Source organism: Bubalus kerabau, chromosome 2, assembly GCF_029407905.1.
Source record: "Bubalus kerabau isolate K-KA32 ecotype Philippines breed swamp buffalo chromosome 2, PCC_UOA_SB_1v2, whole genome shotgun sequence".
NCBI lineage: Eukaryota > Metazoa > Chordata > Mammalia > Artiodactyla > Bovidae > Bubalus > Bubalus kerabau.
In genome coordinates, this window is record NC_073625.1 from 197895531 (window position 1) to 197922847 (window position 27317).

The following is a 27317-nucleotide window of genomic DNA, read 5'->3' on the forward strand; positions in this document are numbered from 1 at the left end:
GCCAATGCCGTCCTGCTGTGGCAGGCTGCATCTGCGGGATTATGGAATAACCGCGGGGGTAAGAGGAGGGCTTCAGGAATTGCAGAAAGGAAGCAGGCTGGGTCAGGCCATAATGAGGGAAGTCCAGCTGGAAAGGAGGGTGGGCAGTCTTTCCGTGATCAGAGAGAAGCGTGTGAAGACGGCCACTTGAAAGTATCAGAAGGAAAGGTGGTTTTGTACCAGTGCTTCTGAGGGGGATTATTTTTGTTACATGATCAAGGAGGGAAACAGACCTCAGAGTGTCATTTTTTGTTTGTTAACAGTCCTGTGGCTGTTTAATGTCGGCAGTGTTAATACTCTGTGGCCTTTCAGAAACGCGGTTCTGCTTCTCCTTGTGCAGGTCTATTCTCACCTATAGCCGAGTCGGGGGCCGTGTCAAGACGCTCACGTTCTGCCAGGGTTCCCACTACTTAGCCATAGCGTCCGACAATGGTGCCGTCCAGCTTCTCGCGATTGAGGCCTCCAAGCTGCCCAAGTCTCCCAAGATTCATCCTCTGCAAAGCAGGTATCTGTCTGTTGTTTGTGTTTTTTAAACTGCATTTGGTGTCCTGGGATAATGTAACCCTCCTTCTGTAATAGTTTGGATCAGCTGAGGGCCTGTGACAATGTGCTTCTGTTTTTAAGCACATGAAATGAATAAAATTGGGTTTCCAACTCAAATCTATCACACACAGTTCGAGGAAACTATTTCTACCAATTTGTCCAAAGGTCAGAAGGGCAGCTTTCAACATGTGGCTCATCCCAGTCTGGAATCTGAATAACCTAATTATCAGTTACATCTTCTGTCTCAGCTCTGGCTGCTGGTTTCGAAAATGTGAGTGTTCTTCATTAAAGGAAGCTCAAAAGTGGTGTCAGCATTTTGTCACTTGGCAGTAAAGCCTCTGAAGTTGCTGGGAATGGAGCAGAGTGTTCAGTCAGATTGTTTGCTTATCATTTTAAAAAGAAGATCCTGGCTGGCTTTATCTAAGAATTTCCTCCACTTCTTACAGATTGTGGTTGCTTGTAGATTAAACCCATGCAAGGTAAGATATTTAAAGGTCAAACAGAACAATTTTTCAGCTGACTAGTGTGTGCTGCACACGGAAAATTGCAGAAATGAGTAAGATGTGTTTGTTATACTCTCTAAGAAACGAGCCTAGTGGGAGAGGCAGACCAGCGAACAGATGACTTCGGTGCAGTATGACAGCGTGCCCTGTTCCGGGGACAGGGGACCAGCTTACAGGTGGATTGGGGAGGCGGCCTGGAGGAGGCGGCACCCGGTGTGGCCACAGCACGGTGGTGGCGTAGGGCGGGGCGGGCACAGCGGGGACCCTCAGGGAGGAAGCAGAGCCCCCAGACGCCTCATCACAGTTTCGGTGGATTACAGCTCACCTCCACTGGGCAGCTGAGGAAGAAGGGGGTGATGATTGGGTCACCTGGCACTTTATTATTTCTTTGTATCACTTTGTTTATTCTTTGTTTTGCTTTTACCAATTAAGATATGTTGTTATTATTTTTTTTTAAACGCATTCACTAAAGAGACTTGGGCAGCTTCTGTCCAGGACCCATTATAATAACCTTGAACTAAGAAGTCCTTTCAGCAGAGAGCGGCTACAGAGCAGCCTCTGTGTGGCGTAAATCTCCAGAGGGCTCTTGGCGGAGTGCATGGCGTGAGGACCCCGCAGCAGAGTATACGTTTCGTGCGGGAGAGCCTCTAAGCTGACAGCACTTTTCATTGCGAATGTTAGTTTTTACTGTTTACCCTGAGCAACACTTATATCTTCCCTGATGGCTCAGTTGGTAAAGAATCTGCCTGTGATACAGGAGACCCCAGTTCAATTCCTGGGTCGAGAAGATCCACTGGAGAAGGGATAGGCTACCCACTCCAGTATTCTTGGGCTTCCCTTGTGGCTCATCTGGTAAAGAATCCACATACAGTGCGGGAGACCTGGGTTTGATCCCTGGGTTGGGAAGATTCCCTGGAGAAGGAAAGGCTACCCACTCCAGTATTCTGGCCTGGAGGATCCTATGGGCTGTATAGTCCAAGGGGTCGCAAAGAGTCAAACACAACTGAGCAACTTTAACTGAGCAACACTGACTCTCTGGATTGGCAGGTTGCCCCAGGAGGCTTTGCCTGGCGGCAGGTGCTCCCAGGAAACCCCGTGTGGGGCGCGCATTCGGTCCACCCATGTCACCTTGGCTCTGAATACTTAGGATCTGTGGATCCTTTTCACTGTTTGGCATTTGGACTTTTCATCATCACCTTAGGGAATATTGTCATTGTTAGAATGTTTATAAATATAATTGTTTGCCTAAGACAGGAGTTAGCAAGCTACAGCCAGCAGTATGGCCCATATTAAGAATGATTTTTGCATTTTCAAAGGGTTGTTTTAAAAAAAAGAACATGCAGCAGAGATGCGTGAGGCTTTAAATCCTGGCAGATTCATTGCCCGGCTCTCACAGACAATGCTGCTGACCCTCAACAAAGCCAAAACAGCAGTGTGCAGAGGCCCGATACGCACTGACCAAGAAAGCTGGCCAGCATGTTTATGGCATTATTTTAGTTTAAAAATACCTCAGCTTGAAAAAAAAACAAAAGCAAAACAGGTATATCAAGGAATGGAATAGTACTTACAAAGGAATCACTAATCTTATTTACTTCACTTTATTATTAGTAATAAAAGGGAGTGAACGATTGATTCATGCAGTAACAGCAATGAATCTTAAATCCTTCTTTCTAATAAAAGAAGTCATCAGCATGAGGGGAGAGAGAGTGAAGATCAGCATGAGGGGAGAGTGAGTGAAGATCAGCATGAGGGGAGAGTGAGTGAAGATCAGCATGAGGGGAGAGTGAGTGAAGATGCATGGAAGTCTGTGCGCTACATTTGCAGCTCTCCTGTAGTTCTGAAGTAATTTTTTTAAAAATGCTCAACTATCCTTGTCTTAGATGGGCCACAGAGTTTTTTTTCTTGACTATGGTCAGAAGGTAGATTGATCTGCAGTGGAGGCGGGTGCTGTGTCTTTCGTGATGGACGTAGATTGATCTGCAGTGGAGGCGGGTGCTGTGTCTTTCGTGATGGACGAGCCTTTGCCTCTTGATGTGTGTCTCCTAGAGTCCTAGACCAGAAGGAGGACGGCTGCGTGGTGGACCTGCATCACTTCAGCTCTGGGGCGCAGTCCGTGCTGGCCTACGCCACTGTGAACGGCGCTCTGGTGGGCTGGGACCTCCGCTCCTCCAGCAACGCCTGGACACTGAGGCACGATCTCAAGGCAGGCCTCATCACCTCCTTTGCCGTGGACATCCACCAGTGCTGGCTCTGCATCGGTAGGGAGCTGCCTTTCAGGTCCTTGCCTGGGTCTGGATGCTGCTGTCGGGCATGCCTCTTAAGAAAGCTCTTTTCCTTTGTCTTCATTGCTAATTTTCCCCTATGTTCTTTTCTCCCCCCCTATAATTATTATAATACTTACATTTCAATTTTTTCATTAAAAAACAAATTTGAAAGAGTGAGGTCAATATTCAGTGCGTGTAACAATTTACTCTGTCTCTTCGTTTTTAAACGTGCCCCTACGGTGGTCAGATTTGCTGGCGTTTTCTTACTCTGCCAGGGAAGCAACAGGCTGGGTTTACAGGATGAGGACATTTGAATTTGAGCAGCTCGGTTTTAAATCCCGGTAGCCACAGGCAAGCTGCTTCACCCTTCTGGTTTTACTGTTCTCGTCTTCAGATAGGCCCATTCCCTCCAAGGGCAGCTTTGAGGATTTAATGAGATGAAAGGGTCCATCCAGCCCAGGAGGAGAGCCAAACAGTGGCTGCTGGCCTTGTGACCCCTTCCCCCCACCTTTCCTTGCTGAAGAGCACCCTATGACTTGCTTCTCTCCTGTTTTAATTTCACTCCCCCCGCCCCCCTGCCAGGCTTTGAACCTGCCCCTTTAGAAGGTACTGGAGCTTATTCATTGTCACTTGACACTCTTTCAGAAGAATTAGACTCTGCTACGCTTGAATATTAGTTTCTGTTCAATAGATTCCCTGTCTTGCATTTGTGACATTATCAGCCCTTTATGGTTTGTGTGAAGTGCATTATTTTTTGCCTTTTGCGAGACTAAGCTGCCCTGGCACAGGAAGATGTTGTGCCAGGCTTGGAAAAGTAGCTGTCACACACGCCACAAGGTTAGTGAGTTGCCCCGGTGGCTCTCATGCAGAGCCCCACCAGCTCTGAGGGGCCTGCAGAGGGGCCCGCCGCCCCTTTGGTCTTCTCCCACCCCCGTCTCCACTGGACCTGGAGACAAGCCTTGGCATTAGAGTGCACATTATTCTTCGGGTTGGGTGGCATTCTGTCTGTGTGGTTTCAGATGTCATGGGCACACATGCAGGCAGTCACCCCAGTGTCTGCTGTGCTCGGACAGCCATGCCTGTCTCCAGAAGGTTTCAGAGAAAAGGGCACGTGGCAGAGATTGAGCTCTGAGGACGGCTGCAGAGCTGCTGCTGCTTGAGGGCTGACTGAGATTACCAAGCGCCAGTAAACTACCTCTGCTTACTTAAGGCAGTCTGAACGTTTTGCTTTATCAGATTCGTTTTATGTCTTCTCTAGGCCTTCTGGGTTTTTTCCACGGGCGCCTTTGGCAGTTAGTAAGTGTCAGTTATTCATTCTTGCTTCACACTTGCTAGGTTTGTGATAGCCCTGTGCTAGTACTCTGTACCTTTGGGCTAAGGTGCTGTTTGGAACCGAGGAGTGGGGTGGGCAGCTTCCTGGAAGTAAAGCTCTTTCCTAAGTGGCCAGCCAGGTTGAAGGTAACGTCGGCGGGAATCAGCACTGATGCTGAGCCTGCGGCAGTCACGTCTGCGCTTCTCCCCTCGCAGGCACGAGCAGCGGCACCATGGCCTGCTGGGACATGCGCTTCCAGCTGCCCATCTCCAGTCACTGCCACCCGTCGCGGGCCCGCGTCCGGCGCCTCTCCATGCACCCGCTCTACCAGTCCTGGGTGATCGCAGGTAGGAGGCGGGTGGGCTGGCGGGGCCGGGGCAGACGACCCTGCTGCCCAGGTTCATGACCTTAAGAGTTTTTACCTGTGAGCCAAATGCTGTCTTTTGTGGTCAGTTCTGATTCCGTGGAAGTTCCTGCCACGGATATCTCATTGTCGTTTCTCATTTATTGTGTTTTGTGAGGTCTCATCAGTCACACCACCACCATCCATTCCTGTCCACCACCGCTTCCTTCCCGTTGTCTTCTTTCTCCTGTGTTCCCTGTTTTTAGTTGCCATCATCTTCCTGGAAATCTGAGCTGGAAGCCTGAGGTCATCCCTCTCAGCTGCCATTTCTGTTGTATTTCTTGAAGCCTCCCTCCCCTTCTCTTATTGGGTGTTCAGATTTCCTTGTATAAATTCTTAGGCAAAACACTTGGGCAGCTCTTTGAAACTCATTTTTCTCAACTGTAAAATGTGGCTAAAAAACTTGTCTAGCAGAGTTGTAAGAATGTGAGGTAACACATGTGATGCATATGGTCTGGTACACAACGAGTACCTGATAAGCGGTGGCGCTTACCATCTGTGTTTCCTCATGGTCTCTTGTCTCCAGGCCCCCGCCCCCTCCTCTCCTCGCAACCCCTCCATTCCCCCGCCCCCTCCTCTCCTCGTGCCCCCTCCATTCCCCCGCCCTCTCCTCTCCTCGTGCCCCCTCCATTCCCCCGCCCTCTCCTCTCCTCGCGCCCCCTCCATTCCCCCGCCCCCTCCTCTCCTCGCGACCCCTCCATTCCCCCGCCCCCTCCTCTCCTGGAGCCCCCTCCATTCCCCCGCCCCCTCCTCTCCTCGCGACCCCTCCATTCCCCCGCCCCCTCCTCTCCTGGAGCCCCCTCCATTCCCCCGCCCCCTCCTCTCCTGGAGCCCCCTCCATTCCCCCGCCCCCTCCTCTCCTCGCGACCCCTCCATTCCCCCGCCCCCTCCTCTCCTCGCGACCCCTCCATTCCCCCGCCCCCTCCTCTCCTGGAGCCCCCTCCATTCCCCCGCCCCCTCCTCTCCTCGCGACCCCTCCATTCCCCCGCCCCCTCCTCTCCTGGAGCCCCCTCCATTCCCCCGCCCCCTCCTCTCCTCGCGACCCCTCCATTCCCCCGCCCCCTCCTCTCCTGGAGCCCCCTCCATTCCCCCGCCCCCTCCTCTCCTGGAGCCCCCTCCATTCCCCCGCCCCCTCCTCTCCTGGAGCCCCCTCCATTCCCCCGCCCCCTCCTCTCCTCGCAACCCCTCCATTCCCCCGCCCCCTCCTCTCCTCGCGACCCCTCCATTCCCCCGCCCCCTCCTCTCCTCGCGACCCCTCCATTCCCCCGCCCCCTCCTCTCCTCGAGCCCCCTCCATTCCCCCGCCCCCTCCTCTCCTGGAGCCCCCTCCATTCCCCCGCCCCCTCCTCTCCTGGAGCCCCCTCCATTCCCCCGCCCCCTCCTCTCCTCGCAACCCCTCCATTCCCCCGCCCCCTCCTCTCCTCGCAACCCCTCCATTCCCCCGCCCCCTCCTCTCCTCGAGCCCCCTCCATTCCCCCGCCCCCTCCTCTCCTGGAGCCCCCTCCATTCTCCCGCCCCCTCCTCTCCTCGCGCCCCCTCCATTCCTCCGCCCCCTCCTCTCCACGAGGCCTGCTGTCATGGTCACTCCGCTGCCTCCTCCCGTGGCCATGACGCATCCTGCGTCTTATAGGACTTGGCGCTTGCTTGGTTGATCACTTCCTCTCTCTGAAACACTTTCCTTGTTTGATGTTGAGGACCTCAGTCTCTTGGTTCTTTTGTTGATTTATTTGCTATTTTTTCTCCTTTTTCTACTTTTAATCTGTGGCCAGCCCGAGGGCTCAGTCTTGGTCCTTCTGCGCTGTCTCCCTGTGTGAGCACATCCAGTTCCAGGCAAAACAGTACCAAATTTATTCATGTTTTTATATCTATCTATTTAAAATCTTCCCTAAAAGCTGTGGTACACACAATGGAATACTACTTATATAAAAAGGAACACATTTGTGAGTTCTAATGAGGTGGGTGAACCTGGAGCCTATTATACAGAGGGAAGGAAGTGAGAAAGCCAAAGACAAAGACTGTCTATTAACCCACGGATATGGAATTTAGAACACGGTGCTGATATCCTCCATGCAGGGCAGCAGAGGAGATGCAGACGCAAAGGACAGACCTTTGGACTCTGGGAGAAGGCGAGGGTGGATGATTTGAGAGAATAGCATTGAAACGTGTGTATCACCATGTGTGAAACACACGGCAGGGCAGGTTCCACGTGTGAAGCAGAGCTGCACAACCGGTGCTCTGTGACAACCCAGAGGGATGGGGTGGGAGGGGGGTTTGGGATCGGGGGACACATGTATGCTGTTTGGCAGAGGCAGCCACAATATTGTGGAGTAGTTATCCTCCAATTAAAATAAATTAATTAAAAAATTAAGGAGAGTTAAGAATAGAAGTGCTTTGTCACTCACAAAAAGAAAATTACTCTGTAATACTGATCTTTGAAGATTTGCTTCAGCACCTCAGCCTCCCTGTGTATTGAGAAGGGCATAGGTTTCTAAAGACATGGAAACCGATGCAAAGGAAAGCGGTTAGTGAACTGCTTATCTGGATATCTGCTCATTTTGTTGGTCTTCTACTTTTCAAGTTCAGTTTGGCTCATTATTTTTTGAAGGGTGACAACTTAGTCAACAAAGATTGTTCAACATTATCACCTAAGATTATATCACTCCTGTTAAATCTCAACATCATTTTTAATAATAAAAGTCTAATAATTAGAAAATAAAATCTTCCCTAAGATGTCTGACAGCCAGCTGAAACTTGACCTGCCCAAGCCGGACCCTTGGTCTCCTGTCCACCCGCGCCCCCACCCACCACCGCCTCCCCCCAGACGAGCTCGCTCTGCCTGCAGTATCGTCCCAGGAAATGGCAGCCGTCTCAGCTTGAAGCTCCCGAGGAACCCTGACATCGTCCTTGGTTTCTTTTCCCTTTCTCTTCCCAATCCCTGTCCATCAGCCAGCTCTGCGTGTCCTGCCTTAAAGTGTATCCAGAGCCGACCCCCTTGTACTGTTCCCACCACCGTCCCCTTGCCCAGATGACAGCGTGTCGTGTTCCTATTAATGAGTCCCTCCTCCCAGCCTGTTCTTTCTTCTGCTCCATACCTGCCAGTGCCTCCCACGGAACAGCCCAGCTCATCCCCGCAGCCCAGAGGCTCTATGGGGCCTGTTCCTGCTTCCTCACGACCCTCTCGGCCAGTCCCAGCAGGAATCAGATGGCATGCCCAGAGTAGGGTCATTTGAGGCGGATGTACCATCCAGGGACTGTTTCCCAAGGTGCACTGAAATGGTCCCAGCCACGGGCCTTTCTGAACTTCTCCCTGAGCTAGGGCAGATCCCTGCTTCAGGGCCTCTGTGCTTTTGTGGGGTTGTTGCCACCACTAGGGTGTGAGTTCTGTGAAAAGGAATTTTCTTTTTTTTTTCTGCATTATTTGTCCTCTCTTCCTCAGGACCTAGGACAGAGACTGGCTCACAGTAAACATAGTCTGTTCAGTAAACATTAGTGAAGAAGTGAAGGCTGGGATATTGTCACTCCTCAAAACGCTGCTCAAAAGTACTTTCGAAAAAGCCCCTCCTAGGCGTGCAGGGACCGTTCCCCAGCTCAAAAGTACTTTCAAGAAAGCCCCTCCTAGGCCTGCAGGAACCGTTCCCCAGCATCTCCCTCTGCCCTTCCTTGAGCTCTCCCCATCACAGACGTGCCCCAGTCAGACCAAGACCCTCAGACACGGGTATGTGTGCTTCGCTCCTTCCATTCTGTCTGCCCCCCGTGATCCGCGTGTCACCCGTGCCTGTCCCAGTGACACACTCCCCGAAGCGGCCTCCATCTCGCCTGCTGGATGTAACCTTTCATTTTTGAGTGCATGTGGACTTTTGCATTCTCTCTTCTGTGCTCATTGTCTTATGCTTTGTATTTTTTTCTTTCCTGCTAGACTGTAGGTTTCTTGAGGGCAGAATCTGCTTTCCACCCGACATTTCTCTACACTCAGCTCGACACCAGTAAAATACTGACCAGTAGGTTAGCAGAAACATTTCTTTTTTGCACTTCAGTGTGGAGGCAGGGTCACAGCATGACTTAAAGTGTCCGTGAGCATTTCCTACAGGATGGGGAGCAAATAGATATGTGTGCAGGCTAACTTCCTCTGCCAGGACGTGGACTCGCTGAGTGGAGCCCTTGTCCGAGTAACGCTGGCCTGTCTCCCTCAGCTGTCCAGGGCAACAATGAGGTGTCCATGTGGGACATGGAGACCGGCGACCGAAGGTTCACTCTCTGGGCCAGCAGCGCGCCCCCGCTGTCCGAGTTACAGGTAAGGCCATGTCCCACATCCCCAGCTCGGTCAGGCGTCTTGGCCAGCCGTGGTCCTTGTTGGGCTTTGGGGTTGTGCCTTAAGTTTGGGTTTTTACTAAGTAAGTATTAAGCGGGCTTTGCTGCCCTCTGCTTTCCAGTTCCCCAAGTCTGCTTCTGCGGGTGTTCTGGTTGCCAGCCCCATAAGGTGTGTGATGTTTCTTTGGAACCCAGTAGAATCTGGGTTAATTAGAAAAGGAAAGATTAAAGCTTAGATCATTAGAAAAATGGAATGTGACCCTGTCATACATAACTTTTTAAAGCTGCTTTGTTGGGGCAGCAGAGGGTAGGAAAGTTTTTTCTCTCCTTTAGTTGGGATCCTTCTCATTCCAAATGGAAAGTTTTAGGAAGCTGAGGAGGCTTTGCTTCTTCATTCAGGGTGATACAGAACAAATGTATTTTAAATTCCCAAATAAAGATTTAAGCCATAAGTGATCTGTCTCTGGTCTCTTCAGTTAACTGCTAATAGCTGACTTATCTCTAGAAATGGCTGCATCCTTTATGGGCGACATTTGACTCTATTTCTTTACTTCCTTTAAGCCTTCTTCTCACAGTGTCCACGGGCTCTACTGCAGTCCTGCAGATGGGAACCCCATCCTGCTAACGGCCGGCTCAGACATGAAAATAAGGTAAAGAGACTTCATATTCAGCACTTGAAAGGAGAAGGGCAGTTAAATGTGTGTGAATACCGTGGTTACCACAAGGTGGTGTTTATTGTAGATACCAGCAGTGGGATGATGTTTGCAGTCATCCACACCCTGTAGGGACAGATGTTAATACTTCATTTGTAACTGATTTTAGGCTCTTCTAGAAAATCTCTATTCCAAACGCAGAAAAGGACACACCAGTGTTGAAGAGTGTCAGTCAGTGATCAGCCGTCCCTTGTCTCCTGCGACGCAATGACCCCTTTTCTCCTCCTCCACAGGTTTTGGGACCTGGCCTACCCAGAGAGGTCCTACATCGTCGCGGGGAGCGCGGGCTCCCCATCCGTGTCCTACTACAGGAAGGTCATTGAAGGCACCGAAGTCGTCCAGGTATCAGCAGTCCTTGCTTTCCCGTCAACTCTTGTAGGAACAAAAACAGCTGACATAAATATCATAAATGGCTTTGGCCAAGAGTGGCAGTATTTCTCTGAATTTAAGAAATTTTATTTTCTCTTGACTTTTCTGTATTTTTAAAATCGAGTTTACTAAGGTAGAATAAACATAGAAAGTGCGTGTATAATTACATGAGCCAAAGTAAGCATTTTCAACACTTGTCGGGTCCTTTATAAAAACTCTGTGCCTTTATCATCTTCCTTCCGCAAATAAGAAAGTTAAGCACATCGAGGTTGAGTCGCTCGTCTCAGGTCAGCCGGCTCGTAAGCGGCAGTGCGGGGACTCATGAGTGGCAGCGAGCTTCGGGAGGGCTGGAGCATCTGACACTTTACGTGTGTCCAAGCCCCGGTCGTCGCTGCCTCTCAGTTGTTCCCCTTTGTTATTTGAAGCTGACAGAGGTAACACGCACAGGTTATCAGCCTGTCTGTAAGTTTCCATGTCTGTAAGTGGTGCTTATAGAGTCCAGGACTGGACACCTAGACCCTCACTTTGGACTCCCCTGCAGTGCCTCTGTGAAAGCATGGCTCCTTGGAACCAGGGCCGGCCTAAACAAAGAGCAGCGCTCCCTAGAAGCAGGGGTGTGGACAGGCGGCAGGGTGTGCTCCCACCACTGACTGTGGCCTTCTTGCTTTTAACCGCCACACAGGAGATTCAGAACAAGCAGAAGGTGGGACCGAGTGACGACGGCCCACGGAGGGGCCCAGAGTCCCTGCCCGTGGGCCACCACGACATCATCACGGACATCGCCACCTTCCAGACCACGCAGGGCTTCATCGTGACCGCCTCTAGGGACGGCATTGTTAAGGTGTGGAAGTGAAGCCCGGGAGATGCGTGTAAGTTGCAAAAACACAGCAATACCCTGTGACTCGAGAAAAAGTGTCTTTAGAGAACAGAGTGAGCTCAGATTCCTTTGCTTAGTTTTCAGAATCATGTCTATTATTTCATGATTAAACAGATCCCATGCAAGGTGGCTAAGGAGCTTGCTGGCATCCTTGTGTGTGTCTCAGCTGGAATTAGCTAGACAGCAGTGTCTGGCGCTTTTCTTACTGTATATATCACAGAGATAAGGAGTTTAAAATGACTTACACGATCTCAATTTACTTTGTATTAAAAAAAGACAGTTGAATGTTGGTTGTAAGCTATTATAAACGCATTTTTCTTTTGCTACTAAAAATGGTATTCAAACCAGCCAATAAACTGTAGTCAAGCATCTTAAGGGGGTTTTGTCTGTTTTTGTTGGTGTTTTTAATGGTAAATGTGGGCAGAATAACCTTCAGCGGTGTGTGGACCCGTGGCACAGGCACTCCTGTGGCATGTGTCCTGCTCCGGCCCATGTTTCCTCCCTTGTGTTTGAGAGCCGGCCTTCTTAGATGTTTAACCCTGGAGACTTGATCTCCTGCGTAAGCTTCAAAGAAATGTGTCTCTTCTTGGTCATCATGACTGTTTTTTTATAGTTTCTACTATAAATTCTGAAACTTGGCCCATCAACTTGCTTTTATCCAGTGTGCATTATTTATTAAATGCACAAAGAGAGAAAAATAAAAAGATTAAGCTGTTAAAAACATGCCAAAATTTATATTTTCAAGAGACCAAAATTTGGTCTTCCCCACTAAAATGAACCCTTCAAATTCATCGATCATTGTTAGCACCGGAACTTCTCCATCCACGTCTCACTGTCCATCCACTTGCCGAAGGGTTTATGGTGTTCACAAATATTTTGATTTGAAATTAGTTAGCATGAGTCTGTAAAACCACGAAGTTGAACAGATAACCTGAGTCCAGGGGAAATACTTGTTTAAGAAGTATGCCAAAAATTTCACTTTCTGTAATCACGTACCTAACCTAGTACGGTACGTGACAGTTGGCGGGGCACGGGGTTCAGTGCGCTTGGTGTTTAGACACGTGAACAGTGATGCAGTCAGGCAGCCCCATCAGGTCAGGACTGGGCCGGGCGCCAGCGGATCACCAAAACATGCAGGTTTCACGTGGGCACTGCCACGTTGCGGAGCCTGTTTCCCTTAAGCTCTGCTGAGACCACATGGGTAGAGTTTCTAGCTACTAAGTCAGGTTTAGAGTCTGAAGAGGTTGGGGGAAGTTTTTGAGACATCAACTTAGGCTGAAAAGGGGCCTCAAGCCTGGAGCCGTTAGCTAAGCCACAGAGGGACAGACTTGGAGATCCCGAGGGGACAGATGGAGCCGCCACCCGTTTCTCCCGGTCTTCCCCCCACTCACTCTCCCCACTTAAAGAACACTCCACCCTCCACCGCTTTAAAAAAGGCCCTTTGGTTGAATCGTTTCTGAGTGTTACCGCCTGCTACCGCAGTAAGTTTGCATCTCTTTTGGATGTCCATAGGTTTGTTTTTTAACACATTTGACTCACATTCAGTGCAGAGATAATAGAAGAAATTGTCCTTTATAATTGGTTAATTTGATTTTCTTTATCAAGAGCATCGCTGCTTATTTTGTGTGATTCTTGGTTTAAATAGGGTTTTATTTAATTTATAGTTTGTGGTACTTGCCCTTTTAAGAGATAAATCACAGAAAAATGCTAATATTAGGGATTAATATTTTTTAAAGGAACTTAATATTTACATTAATGCTTTCAGACTCCTTACTGATGATTAAAAGTATGCTGCAAAATGCTAAAATAATCTCAAATCGCCAACAGGATACTTGTTTGGTGTACTTAACCAATACAGAGAGGCTAGACAAATAATATTTTAATAGTATTTCCAACAGTAAACAACAAGAAGAAGAATTTTTGCTTAATCCAAAGCTAACCAGGAAAATCCCTTTTATTCAAGTACCTCTTACATATCGCTCATCAATTTCCAGTACTTGAATTTTTCCTGAACCCCTAAGCACCGTTTAGGATACACAAAGAAGGCCAGTGTGCTGTGTTCTTCTCTGTTACCTGAGTGTGGGTACAGCGGTTCAACTCCTTGCTCTTTGGAGACACTGGGAGCCGTTTCTATGGAGTTGTCTGGGGAAGGATGGCAGGCGTGATCTGGAGCAAACACTGCAGATGGCTCTTCCCCAGGTTCTGTGAGCAGAGGCGTAGGGAGGAGAGGGGATCCCTGCCGGTCTTGGTGTCCGTAGCCGTGTGCTTCACCCACCCCTGCAGGGCGCTCCCCTCCCCAGAGACCACGGCTGTCTACGTGGCCAGGCTCCTGTGACCGGCTGTGGAGCAAGCTCTGAGAACTTGGCTTTATGTCTAAATTGAGTACTGTTCCTTCAGTGTTTATTTAGTTGATTAAAACTTCGGTATGTGCTCTGGATGGGAGTGAGAAGAAAGAGCCACCAGAGATACACTTTGAAGACCTTGCCTGCTGTCACTCGCAATGATCTCTTTTTGCGTTTCCCTGCCCCCCCCCCCCCCATAAGAATTTGTAGATGAGGACAAGGACACCTTTGTCTTTTCCAAACTCAGTGTGCACTTAAGCCCTGTTTAGATCTCTGCCTGTCCTCTTTGGTGCTGCTCACGATTAACAGAGGAGCTACCTGGCCGGCAACACAGAGCTTCACCCACGATGTGCTGGGTCTTTACTGTTCTTGCCTGAGCATACACAGGTTAGTTAAAAAAATAATACTGATGACAGTAATGGCAAAGAAGAAAAGTACTATCAAAATACTGCTTATGTTCTGAGCAAATATGAGTTGATTTTCAGCGAGCGTAAACAGGATTGGGAGCTGGGGAAGTTCACCTCTGTTTCTGTCCAAGCCAACAATACACAGGGTGGAGGAAGTCTTCCAGCACAAGCCCGTCGGAGGTCCAGTCAGTCCCGGCAGACAGAGGAGGGTGGAAACGGAATTGTGTGGAAGGTCAGATTTTCAAAGTTAGGCATACAAATAGCATTGCTTTCTAGGGTTGATGCTGAGATCTTCCAAAACATGAACCTTTGGCTAAATAGATGAGAACTGGTCCTAAGCTGAGAAGCAAGGGCTCAGCCTGTAGAAGGTGGACTAGACTCAGACCTGCAGTTTCAAAAGCATGAGCACTGGCCCATGTCCACACATGTATACGTGATGTAACATTTATCTTCAAATCGTATATCCATGAGACCTCACAACACTCCTCTTATTCTTCTGTCTTGATGATAACAGTTCTTGAACATACCAGGCTCTGAGTGCTAGAATTATCAGGAATGGTCAAATAAATGCACAAGATATATCTTAACTACCAATGAGTGAAGGGGTCAAGCTGCACGGTGACCCAGCACCTGTGGCATGTTCAGACTGGGCCTCGGATGCAGGGAGAAGTGCAAGGAAAGTTGCCCGACGACGTGACTGTGAATGCAGTTGTCTGAGCCGAGAGTCTGACCATGCTCCCTGAGGTTACACTCTGTGAGCGCTTCGTTTATCATGTTGTTTGGGAGCTGCTTTTATCACCCTTTTTCCATTTTCAAAGACATGGAATATGTTTCTGGTAAAATTTTGAACAGTACCATCTCTGCCGCCTCTTGCTATTCTTGAAAAGTAATTTTTGTATTGAAAGAACTTCACCTTCTGCAATGCAGCTTCTTTGAGGGTAGCTCTGTGTGGCCCAGGAACAAAGCTACACAGTGAAAGAAGAGAGACAACATAGGAGATAAATATTACCATGTCAGCTGGAGCGGACTCAGCATTAACCTGTCTTCCTAAGCGGTCGTGGACCCATTCTTTGCTTTATCCTTCTTCAGGGTAAGTGCATTGAGATGATTCAGTGGGGGATGAATAAGATACCATGTCAAAGTGCCCTAAAGTGTAACAGCAACGTTTCTTTTTCATGGAGTATGTTCTACCCAGAACTTCATATGATTGGCTCCTGTTCGCTCAGATTTTGGTTCGAGTGGTACCTCGTTAGAGACCACCGTATGTACAGGTGTCCCTACCCCAGACACTCAGCACTACATGCTCTTACTTTTTTCCTAACACTTAACCACTATCTGAATTTTTACTTGTAAACTTCTTTGTGATTTCCCCACCCTCCCACCACCCCAGATGGAAAGTGTCATGAAGCCATATTTGGTGACTGCAGTAACCCCAGGAAACCAGAGGCGTGTTTAGCACATGTTAGCTGTCAGTACTGATCCAGTGAAAGCGTGGATGAATTCCTCTCCCTTCCCCCTTCTTTCCTCCTGTTTCCCTCCCACCCATCCATCATCCATCCATCCAAAGGTTCACGCTGTAACGAAAGCACTGTGTTAAGTACAGTGGGGGATGCAGACGTAGCGCCCAGTCTGGCAGGCATGCCAGTGTTTGATTGGGAGTCAAGAGTAATCCAACAAAAAAGTGGAGCTAGGGTCAGACTCGGAGAGGCCTTGAATGCCAGACCAGCGAGTCAGGGAAGTCAGAAGCCAAGTGCTGCTGACCACAAGTCCTAGCCTGTCCCATCGAGCTTTCTGTGCTGGTGGAAAGGTCCCGTGGGCTGCACTGGCCGGGCAGCTGCTGCCCCACCTGCAGCCGAGCACTTGAAATGTGGGTAGTGTGAAGAGGAAGTGAATTTTTAGATTTTTTTAGTTGAAAGCTGGTGGCAACAGAAGTGCACAGCACGGACAGGGAGCTGTTTCAGACCTTATCTTACAGGGAGGCCGTGGAAAGAGCTGTGGGTCCTGAAACACTCTTGTATTCTAGGTCCTCTAGTTATTAGCTGAGCAGCCCACTCAACTAGAGGGATCCTTGTTTCTTCAGGTGGAAAGTCAGAATACAAACCACCAATGCTGTGAGAGACAAAGCCCCAAGGTGTCAGCTGCTCAGACATGAGTATGGGGCTCATGGGAGGCAGAGCTGAGGCTACAACCGGATCCTTCTGAGATTAAGAGTCCTGTGTTACTTCCGTGAAACTAGATTTTTACCCAGGAAACTGACTCTCACGATATTTGGAATAAGAAAGTGAAAGGATGAACGTCATGCTGTCAGAAGACCTGGATGCACGGGTGCAGGGCCGCAGGAGGGCAGGTTGCCAGGGGCAGAAGTTAGGAAGCTATGAACTCTTCATGAATACTTTTAAATTAAAAATGAGAGGGGCCTGGTGGCATAGGAGAGGCTCACTGTGTTTTGATTGCGGAAGAGTCGTACGTGAGAACTGCAAAATGTTGAGCCCAGGAGGGCAGCAGCAGCCGCTCACCACATTCACCACCATCCCTTCCTCTGCGTCTGGATTTTTCTGCTTCGTCCAGCTGTCAATCCGATCTCTCTCACAAAAGCATCAGTGATTGAGAAAATGAGTAAGTAAAGGCCGTAAAAAGAAGTGAAAGTTATCTTGCTGCCCCCTTTCTCTCTCTCACACACACTCACGTTTTCTTCTTTCGTCTGTAGTGAGGGTTGCGGGTAAGGGAGACATCAGACCAACAGAGGAGTCCTGTAACACAGACCCTGAGGCCGCTGCACCTCGTGTACAGCATGTCTGGGCTTCTGTCGTGCTCTCACGAATGTGCTGTGTTGATTAACAAGCTCCTTCAGTCACCAAGAATGGCAGCCCTGGCGCAATTCCAGGGCAAATGCAATTTCCGCACACCTTCCCCTGTTGTGCTTTTCTCTATATTTTCTTGTTAAAGTGAAAGTGAAAGCTGCTCAGTTGTGTCCGACTCTTTGCAACCCCATGGACTATATGGTCTGTGGAATTCTCCAGACCAGACACTGGAGTGGGTAGCCTTTCCCTTCTCCAGGGGATCTTCCCAACCCAGGGATCGAACCCAGGTCTCCTGCATTGCAGGCAGATTCTTTACCAGCTGAGCCACAGGGGAAGCCCAAGGATACTGGAGTGGGTAGCCTATCCCTTCTCCAGCAGATCTTCCTGACTTAGGAATCAAACCGGGGTCTCCTGCATCGCAGGTGGATTCTTTACCAACTGAGCTATCAGAGAAGCCCCATTTTCTTGTTAACTTCCAGACTAAATGTTATGAACTCAAATCCTCCAAAGTGGTAACTGTCTATATGCACAAACCATGGCCCCACAATAGTGAGGGGACATTCTCTCAGGCCTGGGACACACGGCTGAGTTTACCTTGCCTGTACTGCTTTCTCCCCTCCAGCCTCATGCTCTCCCTTTATATTCGATCCTTTTTGCCTCAAATTTAGTTGTCTTTGTCTTCCTCCTCCCTCTTTGTTAAGAAAAAGTTAAATTCCTTCTACAGCATTGTGATGTTACTTTTCCCCCTCGAGTATTTTTATTCTTAATAGGGTTGATCATAATAAACACTGTATCTCTGAATCTTCCATCTTTTCCATTGTATCATATATGGATGTATAATTGGTTAAGCACTAGGTAAGAGTGATTTGATTATTCCAGGAATCATAGAGACTTGCTGATTTTCTTCCTCTCATTCTGTGTCGTTCAGATACTTCTTTGTTGATGGGTAATTTCAACAGCATGTAGTCAAGATGAAGAAACAGGAATGAAATACTGTCCATTCATTTTGCAGTTGTGCCCAGCTCCAGTAAAACTTGGGAAAGAAAAACGGGTGGGGCTAATTGCAGATTTCATTCCCCTGTGATCACAGGTTCCTTCAACTATGCAGATGACCAGGAATCAGTCAAGCTGCATTTATTACTTGACTGGATGCAGTGGCGTGGAAAATGCAGACAAGATGGCTTTTATTTCAAGAATTCTTTTCATCTTACACATTTTGTGCATCTAGAAAACACACGTTGGAAATTAGAATTAGAACAGGTGTGTATTTACATGGCACTGGTAACCGTGCCCATTTTAACAGTTCAGTTGTTCTGGTTCTGGCCTGCCATCGCCTCCAAGTCTGGCAGGAGTGCTTGCCTGCTGAGATGAATAGGCAGGTGGCTTTCGGTCTTTTATTGTCTGAGTGGATGTAGGTGCTTATGTAGAGGCTGCCCTGCAATCTCTCCCTCATGGGCATCTGTTTCCTTGGTTGCTTGTGATTTGGTTCAATGTTTTTGGGTTTGTTTTTTTTTCTTTCCTTTGGAGAAGAACCAGCTTCTGTCTGTATTTCTCAGAATCTGACAGTGGAATGACCTACTTCTCATGCAAGTCATTCTGAGGACGAAGGAAGTCATCCTGGTGACCAGGTCTCTTGCTGCCAGGCATTCTTGTCTCCCTCAGTCGCGTGTGCCCAGTTCTTAAAAGGCTCAGGCAGGGAGTTTCAGAAGCAGCCGTGTGGCTTGTTACCTTTTATTACGGCCTTTGACGACAGGACACGCCCGGGGAGTCTTGGTTGAACACACTGTCAGGGAATCACCGACGGCAGTGTGGATTTGTCTCCTCCATATGCCCCGGCGTCTCCAGGCATCTCACCCTTCCAGGTACGCAGGAGAATCCGAGCAGGGGATGACAGAGGGCGAGATGGTTGGATGGCATCACCGACTCGACGGACATGAGTTTGAGCAAGCTCTGGGAGTTGGTGATGGACAGGGAGACCTGGCGTGCTGCAGTCCATGGGGTCGCAGAGAGTCGGACACGGCTGAGCGGCTGAACTGAACTGAGTACATCTTAGGGCAAAGTGCAGAAGCAGGAGGATATGCAGGGTGGGAAGGTTTTCCAAAAATGTCTTTAATTTTGATAGGCTGGCTCCCGCATGTGCCTTGCGGTTATCTATAATATATGAAGCCCGATGCACATGCAAACTCGAGGGCCCTTTCCACACTGACAGACACCGCAGCAGGAGGAGCCCTGCCCCTCCCTCCCGGACTGACCGCGCCGGCTTACGGAACCTGACTTCAGAAGCGCTTGCTGCTGGACAGTTCCCCTGCCTCCCAGCAAGGTGAGCAGCCGCCAGGCAGAGGCTTCTTGCGGCTTCTGGAGCCGCGTAGGGAGGGCTCTCCCGCCCGTCACCTCACAGGGACACACCCTCTATGGAGCCGGGTAGGGAGGGCTCTCCGGCCCGTCACCGCACAGGGACGCACCCTCTGCACATCCAGAGAAGCCACACTCAGAGGCGTCTGCCTCAGCCTCAGACTGGGCACTCTGACTTCAGCTGTACGTGGGGAACATGTGTGTTAGTACAGTGTGATTCATACTGAAAACAGACACTCTTCTAACTGCTTGATTTCAATTATTTCTAATTAAAAAAATAAGTAATATTTGTACATGCAAAGGATATGATCTATGTGTATATTATTGTTTTAAAATAACTAACTTTTGCCTTTGTTGCTGGCAATTTTTTAAATTAAGATATTTTAAAAAGTATGTTCTACTCTCATTCCATTCTTTGAGTATTTCTGTTTTTGTCCTATAACACTTTAAAAATTTTTAAATTATTTTTAATTACATTTTTACATCTTTAAAAAAATTGAAGTATAGTTAATTTACAATGTTGTGTTAGTTTCTGTTTTTTTATCGGTTTTTTTTACTGAAGTATTTTAAAAGTTTTTAATTGAAATATAGTTGGTTTACAATGTTGTGTTAATTTCTGGCATAGAGCAAAGTGATTTAGTTACACACACACACACACACATATATATACACATTCTTTTTTAAATATTCAATATAATATTTAAATAATATTCCTTTCCATTATGAATATCATAGGGTATTAAATGGGCTTCCCTGTGGCTCACTGGTAAAGAATCCACCTGCAGTGTGGGAGACCTGGGTTCAGTTCCTGGGTTGGGAAGATCCCCTAGAGAAGGGAAAGGCTACCCACTCCAGTATTCTGGCCTGGAGAATTCCATGGACTGTATAGTCCATGGGGTTCCAAAGAGTCAGACACGACTGAGCAACTTTCACTGAATATAGTTCTTTGTGCTATATGGTATAATCTTGTTATTTAATTTTTTTTGTATATATTTTCTAGTACATCTTAAGAGCAATGTCTAGCTCATTAGCTTTTAGACTTTAAAAGATTCCCTAACATACCATGGAAAAGTGTATGGAGGTTCCTCAAAAAATTAAAAATAGAACCATCACATGATCCAGCAATTGTACTTTTGGGTATTTTCCTGAAGAAGATGAAAACACTAATTTGAAAAGATATATGTATGTTCACTGCAGCACTATTTACGATACCCAAGATATGGAAGCAACCTAAGTGTCCATCTGTAGATGAATGGATAAAGATGTGGAATTTATACACAATGTTGTATCACTCAGCCATGAAAAGAGAGAAATCTTGCCATTTGTAACATGGGTGGACCTAGAGAGTGTTATGCTACGTGTAATATGTCAGACAGGGAAAGGCAAAGACCATATGATTTCACTTACATGTGGAATCTAAAAAGCAAAGCAAACGAACAAAAAACCCAGAAACAGATTCATCAACATGAAGTGGTGGTTACTAGACAGGAGGGCGTGTGGGAGGATGGGCAAAACAGGTGAGGGGATTCAGAGGCACAAACTCCTCTAGTTATAGAATAAAGAAGTCATGGGGATGCAACATACAGAATATGGGATATAGTCAATATGGTTATAATTTTTTTTTAATTTTATTTTATTTTTAACTTTACAATATTGTATTAGCTCCACCAAACATCGAAATGAATCCACCACAGGTACACCTGTGCCCCCCATCCTGAACCCCCCTCTCAAAAATAATTTTAAGTGGTGACGGAGAATAGCTAGACTTGTCATGGTGATCGTCTAGTAATGTACACAAATGTTGAATCACTGTGTTGTACACCCGAAACTAATATAACATTGTTTGTAAAGACATTCCCCTAACACGAGAATTAAAACTATGAACTTTGCTGAAATATGAATTCTGAAGCAAGCATCCCACAAATTTTGGCATGTAGTATTTTGATTATTATGTAGCTCTAACAATATTTCTAAGTTTTATTATGAATTTTTTCATTAGTTATTTAGAAATGTGATTTTGATTTAAAAACATATGGACTGTGAAAATATTGCATGTATGAATTTCTAACTTGATTGTGATCAATTTGGACTGTATGAAGCCAGTTCTTAGAGATTTGTTGATAGTTGCTTTATAAATAAAACTGCACAATAGACATCTGTACACTCTCTACCCTGATGGAGAGTCATTAGCATTCCATTTGTTCAGAAGAATGTCTCATTTTCTGTACAGAATTCTATATGAGTCTATTCAAGCTTGTTACTTATGATTAAATCACTTTAATTTTTGTCTGCTTGACCTAACTATTCAAATCTGATGTACTAAAATCTCCAACTCTTATGATATTTTAATGGCAACTACTCCTTTTTAAATTTTCACTTTGTATATTTCAGTATTACTATGAAAGTGTTATAATCACTTAGTCTTGTCTCACTTTGTGACCCCATGGACTGTAGCCCACCAGGCTCCTCCTTCCGTGGGATTTTCCAGGCAAGAATACTGGAGTGGGTTTCCATTTCCTTCTCCAGGTGATCTCCCAGACACAGGGATTGAACCCAGGTCTCCTGCATTGCAGGCAGACTCTTTACCATCTGAACCACCAGGGAAGCCCCTCATATAAATTTAGAATTGTTATATCTTCATCATGAATTAAACACTTTATCATCATGTAGTGATCATGTACTCTATCCATACAAAATGGTTTGTTTAGAAGTATATTTTATCTGACTTACTTCACTTAGAAAACAACACAACATTGTAAATCAACTATACTTCAATAAAAAAAATAAAGTATATTTTATTGGATATAAGGCTATTCCAGTTTTCTTTTTAAAATATTTGCGTACTATACTTTTTTCCATAAGTTTACTTTCAACTTTCCCATGCCCTTATCTTGTAGCTTGTCCTTATCTTAAAAACAGGTATAGCTGGATTTTATTTTGTTTTCTTTAATCTACTAACTGTAACTGGCATGCTTAGTCTGTGTATTTTTATTATGATTGCTGACATATAGAAATGGATTGGATTCTACTGTCTTACTTTGTGCTTATTGCTTCTATTCTTTCCTTTCTTGCGTTTTTATTTTTAAAATATTATATTGTTTGTCTTCATTCCATTTTCCCTCACTGCACTGAAGCTCAAGGCTTCATTTTTTAATAACTGAAAGATAATTGCATTATTTGGTATCTTTTCTCATGTCTATTGATAAATAATAAATATTTATCAACACACATTTACAGTCTTAGTACAACTTGGTTTTCTTTCTGTTAAAAATACTGAAAGACAGCTTTTCTAAGCTGGCAAAATTTTCCTTCCATTATTTAGAAGGTTCTCAATGGTTTTGTGGCTTCTACTGCTGCTACTGATTATTCAGCTATCAGCCTAATTTTAGTTTCTCTGTGGATCTGCTCTATCTGGCTGCTTTTAAGTTTTCTTCTTCCTGGTGTTCTGCATTCCCCTGCACCATTCTAACTGTCATTTCTTTTTCTATTTATCCTGCCTGTTACACCTTGCATTTTTTCATCTTTTAATTCATGCCTGTCATAAGTTCTTTTTTATTTGATTTTATTTTTTTCGGCTATGCTGGGTCTTTGTTGAGTAGGATTTCCCTGGCTGTGGCAAGCAGGGGCTGCTCTCATTGGAGTCTTCTCATTGTGATGGCTTCACCTGCTGCATTCTGAACAATTTCTTTAGCTTTATTTTCCAGTTCTTTATGTTTCTCTTCAGATGTGTCTATTGCTTTGTTTGATCCAGCCATTGAATTTTACAAGTTATCTTTTTATTTTGAAAATGGTCAAATTTGCAGAATATTGTAAAGAACAGAGAACCATGGGTAAATACCAATATACCTTTCATCTAAATGGTTTTCCCACCTGCTATTACCCTGCTACCCTGTGTGTGTACACATATTTACATTTGGTTGTTGTTCGGTTGCTGAGTTGTGTCTGACTCTTTGCAACCTCATGGACTGTAGCATATCCTCTACTATCTCCTAGAGTTTGCTCAAGTTCATGACTATTGATTCGGTGATGCTATCTAACAATCTCATCCTCTGTCACCCCCTTCTCCTCCTGCCCTCAATCTTTCCCAGCATCAGAGTCTTTTCCAGTGAGTCAGCTTTCACATCAGGTGGCCAAAGTATTGGAGCTTCAGCAACAGACCTTCCAATGAATATTCAGGGTTGATTTCCTTTAGGATTGACTGATGTCCCTGCTGTACAAGGGACTCTCAACAATCTTTTCAGCACCATAGTTTAAAAGCATTGATTCTTTGGTGCTCAGCCTACCTTATGGTCCAACTCTCACATCTGTACATGACTACTGGAACAAACATCAGTTCAGTTCAGTTCAGTCACTCAGTCGTGTCCGACTCTTTGCGACCCCATGAATCGCAGCATGCCAGGCCTCCCTGTCCATCACCAACTCCCTAAGTTCACTCAAACTCATGTCCATCGAGTCGGTGATGCCATCCAGCCATCTCATCCTCTGTCGTCCCTTTCTCCTCCTGCCCCCAATCCTTCCCAGCATCAGGGTCTTTTCCAATGAGTCAACTCTTCGCATGAGGTGGCCAAAGTACTGGAGTTTGAGCTTCAGCATCAGTCCCTCCAATGAACACCCAGGACTCATTTCCCTTAGGATGGACTGTTTGGATCTCCTTGCAGTCCAATGGACTCTCAAGAGTCTTCTCCAATACCACAGCTCAAAGCATCAATTCTTCGGCACTCAGCTTCCTTCACAGTCCAACTCTCACATCCATACATGACCACTGGAAAAACCATAGCCTTGACTAGATGGATCTTTGTTGGCAAAGTAATATCTCTGCTTTTGAATATGCTGTCTAGGTTGGTCATAACTTTGCTACCAAGGAGTAAGCGTCTTTTAATTTCATGGCTGCAGTCACCATCTGCAGTGATTTTGGAGCCCCCCAAAATAAAGTCTGACACTGTTTCCCCATCTATTTCCCATGAAGTGATGGGACCAGATGCCATGATCTTTGTTTTCTGAATGTTGAGCTTTAAGCCAACTTTTTCACTCTCCTCTTTCACTTTCATCAAGAGGCTTTTTAGTTCCTCTTCACTTTCTGCCATAAGGGTGGTGTCATCTGCGTATCTGAGGTTATTGATATTTCACCTGGCAATGTTGATTCCAGCTTGTGCTTCTTCCAGCCCAGCGATGATGTACTCTGCATATAAGTTAACTAAGCAGGGTGAAAATATACAGTCTTGACGTACTCCTTTTCCTATTTGGAACCAGTCTTGTTCCATGTCCAGTGCTAACTGTTGCTTCCTGACCTGCATACAGATTTCTCAAGAGGCGGGAACAAACATAGCACTGACTATATAGGCTTTCGTTGGCAAGGTGATGTCTCTGCTTTTTAATATGCTGTCTTGGTTTGTCATAGCTTTCCTTCCAAGGAGCAAGTGTCTTTTAATTTCATGGCTGCAGTCACCATCTACAATGATTTCGGAGCCCAAGGAAAGAAAATCTGTCACTGCTTCCACTTTCCCCATCTATTTGCCATGAAGTAATGGGACCAGATGCCATGATCTTAGTTTTCTGAATATTGAATTTCAAGCCAGCTTTTTCACTCTCCTCTTTCACCCTCATCAGGAGGCTCTTTAGTTCCTCTTCACTTTCTGCCATGAGAATCATTATTAACTGCCTATCTGAGGTTGTTGATATTTTTCCCAGCAATCTTGATTCTAGCTTGTGATCATCATCTGGTATTTTGCATGATGTACTCTATGCAGAAGTTAAATAAGCAGGGTGACAATATACAGTCTTGTCATACTCCTTACACACATACGTACGTACATATATATATATATATATATATATGCTTACATATGCATACACATACACTTTGCTTCTTTTTATGAAACCATCTGAAAGCAGGTTGTAGCCATCATGCATGGTAAATACTTTCCAACATACTTCTCTCAAGAACAAAGACATTCTCTTATACAAACATAATTATCACCATGCGTAAGTAAATTCACATGAAATAAATCACCCAATATATTTTCATACTCAAGTTTCCCCAGTTATCCCCCAAATGTTGTTGTATGTGCTCAGCCACTCTGTTGTGTCCAACTCTTTGTGACCCCATGGACTGTAGCCCAACAGGCTTCTCTGTCCTCAGGTTTTTCCTGGCAAGAATACTGGAGTGGGTTGCCATTTCTCCAAATGTCATTAATATAAGCTTTTTTTATTTTTTCCTGCTCTAAGATCCAAGCACCCCACCTGGCCATTTTGTCTGTAGTCTCTCCCATCCTAGGACATTACCCCACATCCCTCTGCTGTTTATAACGTTGACACATAGAAAGAAGACAGGCCGGCTGTTTTGAAGGACAATCCACATTCTGGAATTGTCCAGTGGTTTCCTCATTATTTGACTTGGATCAAAGCTCTCCAGCTAGAATCCCACATTTGTCTGTGTCTGTGTCTCCCCTGCCTCCCCTCAGGAGATACATAGTATCAGATCCTGGTCACAGTAGGTGTGGCCAGACCTCAGCAGGAAAGGCTAGGATCCCTTGTTTGTAATTAGTAAGTGTGGGAAGGCTTCTGTGGGGCTGGGTTTAGGGTTCCTTGATTCTTGCCTGACTCAGTTATTACAGCAGGGATTATAAACTTGTGGTTTTCTAATTCTACCACTTCTGCATTTATTAGCTAGCATACTTGTATAAGAAAAGAACATTTCCTCCCCTTCTCTCTTTTTGGGTCTCTACATAGAGCTGCAGATTTTTAAAATTCAGTGCTGTAATCCATGACCATCATTATTCTTTGCAATGTTCAAATAGCCCAAAATCCTGCCAGTGATAAACCCTTTCAAGACAACTCATTTGCCCTTTTGACATGACTGTTATTATTATTATTATTTATTTATTTATTTATTTTTTTGCTACTTTCTTGCTTTCTGGCATAATGAATGTTCCAGGCTCACATTGTACTTTCCCTGTTACAGCCTAGGATTAGTTGTTTCTGGAAGAAACCCTGATTCCTTTCAACGGGAATGATACTTAGAAACCAAGATCTGGTTGTTTGGTGTGCTCATTGCCACTGGGGTGTCCCATTGGTTGTTTTAGTTCAACAATTAGATTTTCTATTTTAAATGACTCTGTTTTCAGATCAACCTGGCATTTTTTATTACCTCTTGTTCCCTCAACTTATATCTTACTATCACATGGTGATATATTTTGTCCAAATAGCATAGAGGAAGAAGGAGAAAAGAAGGAGGGGAACAGGGTGGCACATTCATGGTTCGAGTAAATACCAAGCAGGTTTATACCTTCGCACAAACTGGAGTGGGGGCTGCTGCGGCTCCGTAGAGCTGAGTCTGTTGCACTTTGCTTTGATATTTATTGGTGGATATTTGTTGATTGCACCTAGGAAGAAAAAGAAAATCTGTGAGGAGACTCTTATTCACAGCAATTAACATGACCGCAATCTGCTTTGCGTGCAAAGTATCACATCACTGTACTCAGCATCTGTGAAAGAAAGACCAACTAGGGTGGCCATATGAGATGAAAGCAGATTTCTCACCGGACTCTCTAAAACTAGGTTGAGAAAATTCACGACTGCCAAAAGTATAAGTAGAGAATTCAACTTACTTTTCAATAAGATGCTCTTAGTTCCCAAAGTCCATTAAACATTAGAGGAGAAATCATGAGCCCATCCTGAGTCTGGCCTCTAACTGACCTGAACTAATCAGAATAGTTATTTTTTATTTGCTCCTTTGAAATGCCAAATTGCAAAGGGAAAAGGATATTCCTTTTATGTTCTCTGCATCATTAACAGCAACAGTAACCGTGGTCCATTTTGGGTTTAATTCATTATGATTCATTTCATCTGAAACATATTATTTTTTCATAATACTAAAGCATGCTTCTTCCAATACCATTTAAAACATTAAAAAGCCTTTTTTTGATGAGAAACTTTAAAAAATGCACTATTTATTTCCTTGAAGCCTTTAATTTAATTGCATGTTAAACATGATTAAACCTCTTCCTGGTGATCCTGGGTTCCCGTAAGTTACAAGTTGGTCCTGGGCTGTGACCCAGCACCATCTCCTGAGCTGCTGTTGCAGAC

General features: G+C 45.9%; 2 protein-coding genes across 4 annotated transcripts in view; one reads left to right on the top strand and one right to left on the bottom strand.

Moving 5' to 3' along the window:
• Positions 1-11705, top strand: part of PIK3R4 (phosphoinositide-3-kinase regulatory subunit 4) — a 75996-nt gene extending 64291 nt beyond the window's left edge. For all 3 annotated transcript variants that reach the window (XM_055569954.1, XM_055569953.1, XM_055569952.1), the window contains exons 14-20: positions 380-544; positions 3132-3343; positions 4877-5008; positions 9254-9354; positions 9933-10021; positions 10318-10426; positions 11136-11705. In XM_055569954.1, coding sequence (XP_055425929.1) covers positions 380-544; positions 3132-3343; positions 4877-5008; positions 9254-9354; positions 9933-10021; positions 10318-10426; positions 11136-11306 — 979 coding nt within the window. In that variant the 3' untranslated portion in view covers positions 11307-11705. The remainder of the gene's footprint in view (positions 1-379; positions 545-3131; positions 3344-4876; positions 5009-9253; positions 9355-9932; positions 10022-10317; positions 10427-11135) is intronic.
• A 2172-nt stretch (positions 11706-13877) lies between these two features.
• The window catches only part of LOC129644332 (collagen alpha-6(VI) chain-like), a 169226-nt gene continuing 155786 nt past the window's right edge, over positions 13878-27317 (bottom strand). The window contains exons 35-36 of the mRNA XM_055569956.1: positions 26518-26614; positions 13878-15044 (exon numbers count right to left, since the gene is read on the bottom strand). Of these exons, the coding sequence (XP_055425931.1) occupies positions 14825-15044; positions 26518-26614 (317 nt within the window). The 3' untranslated portion in view covers positions 13878-14824. The remainder of the gene's footprint in view (positions 15045-26517; positions 26615-27317) is intronic.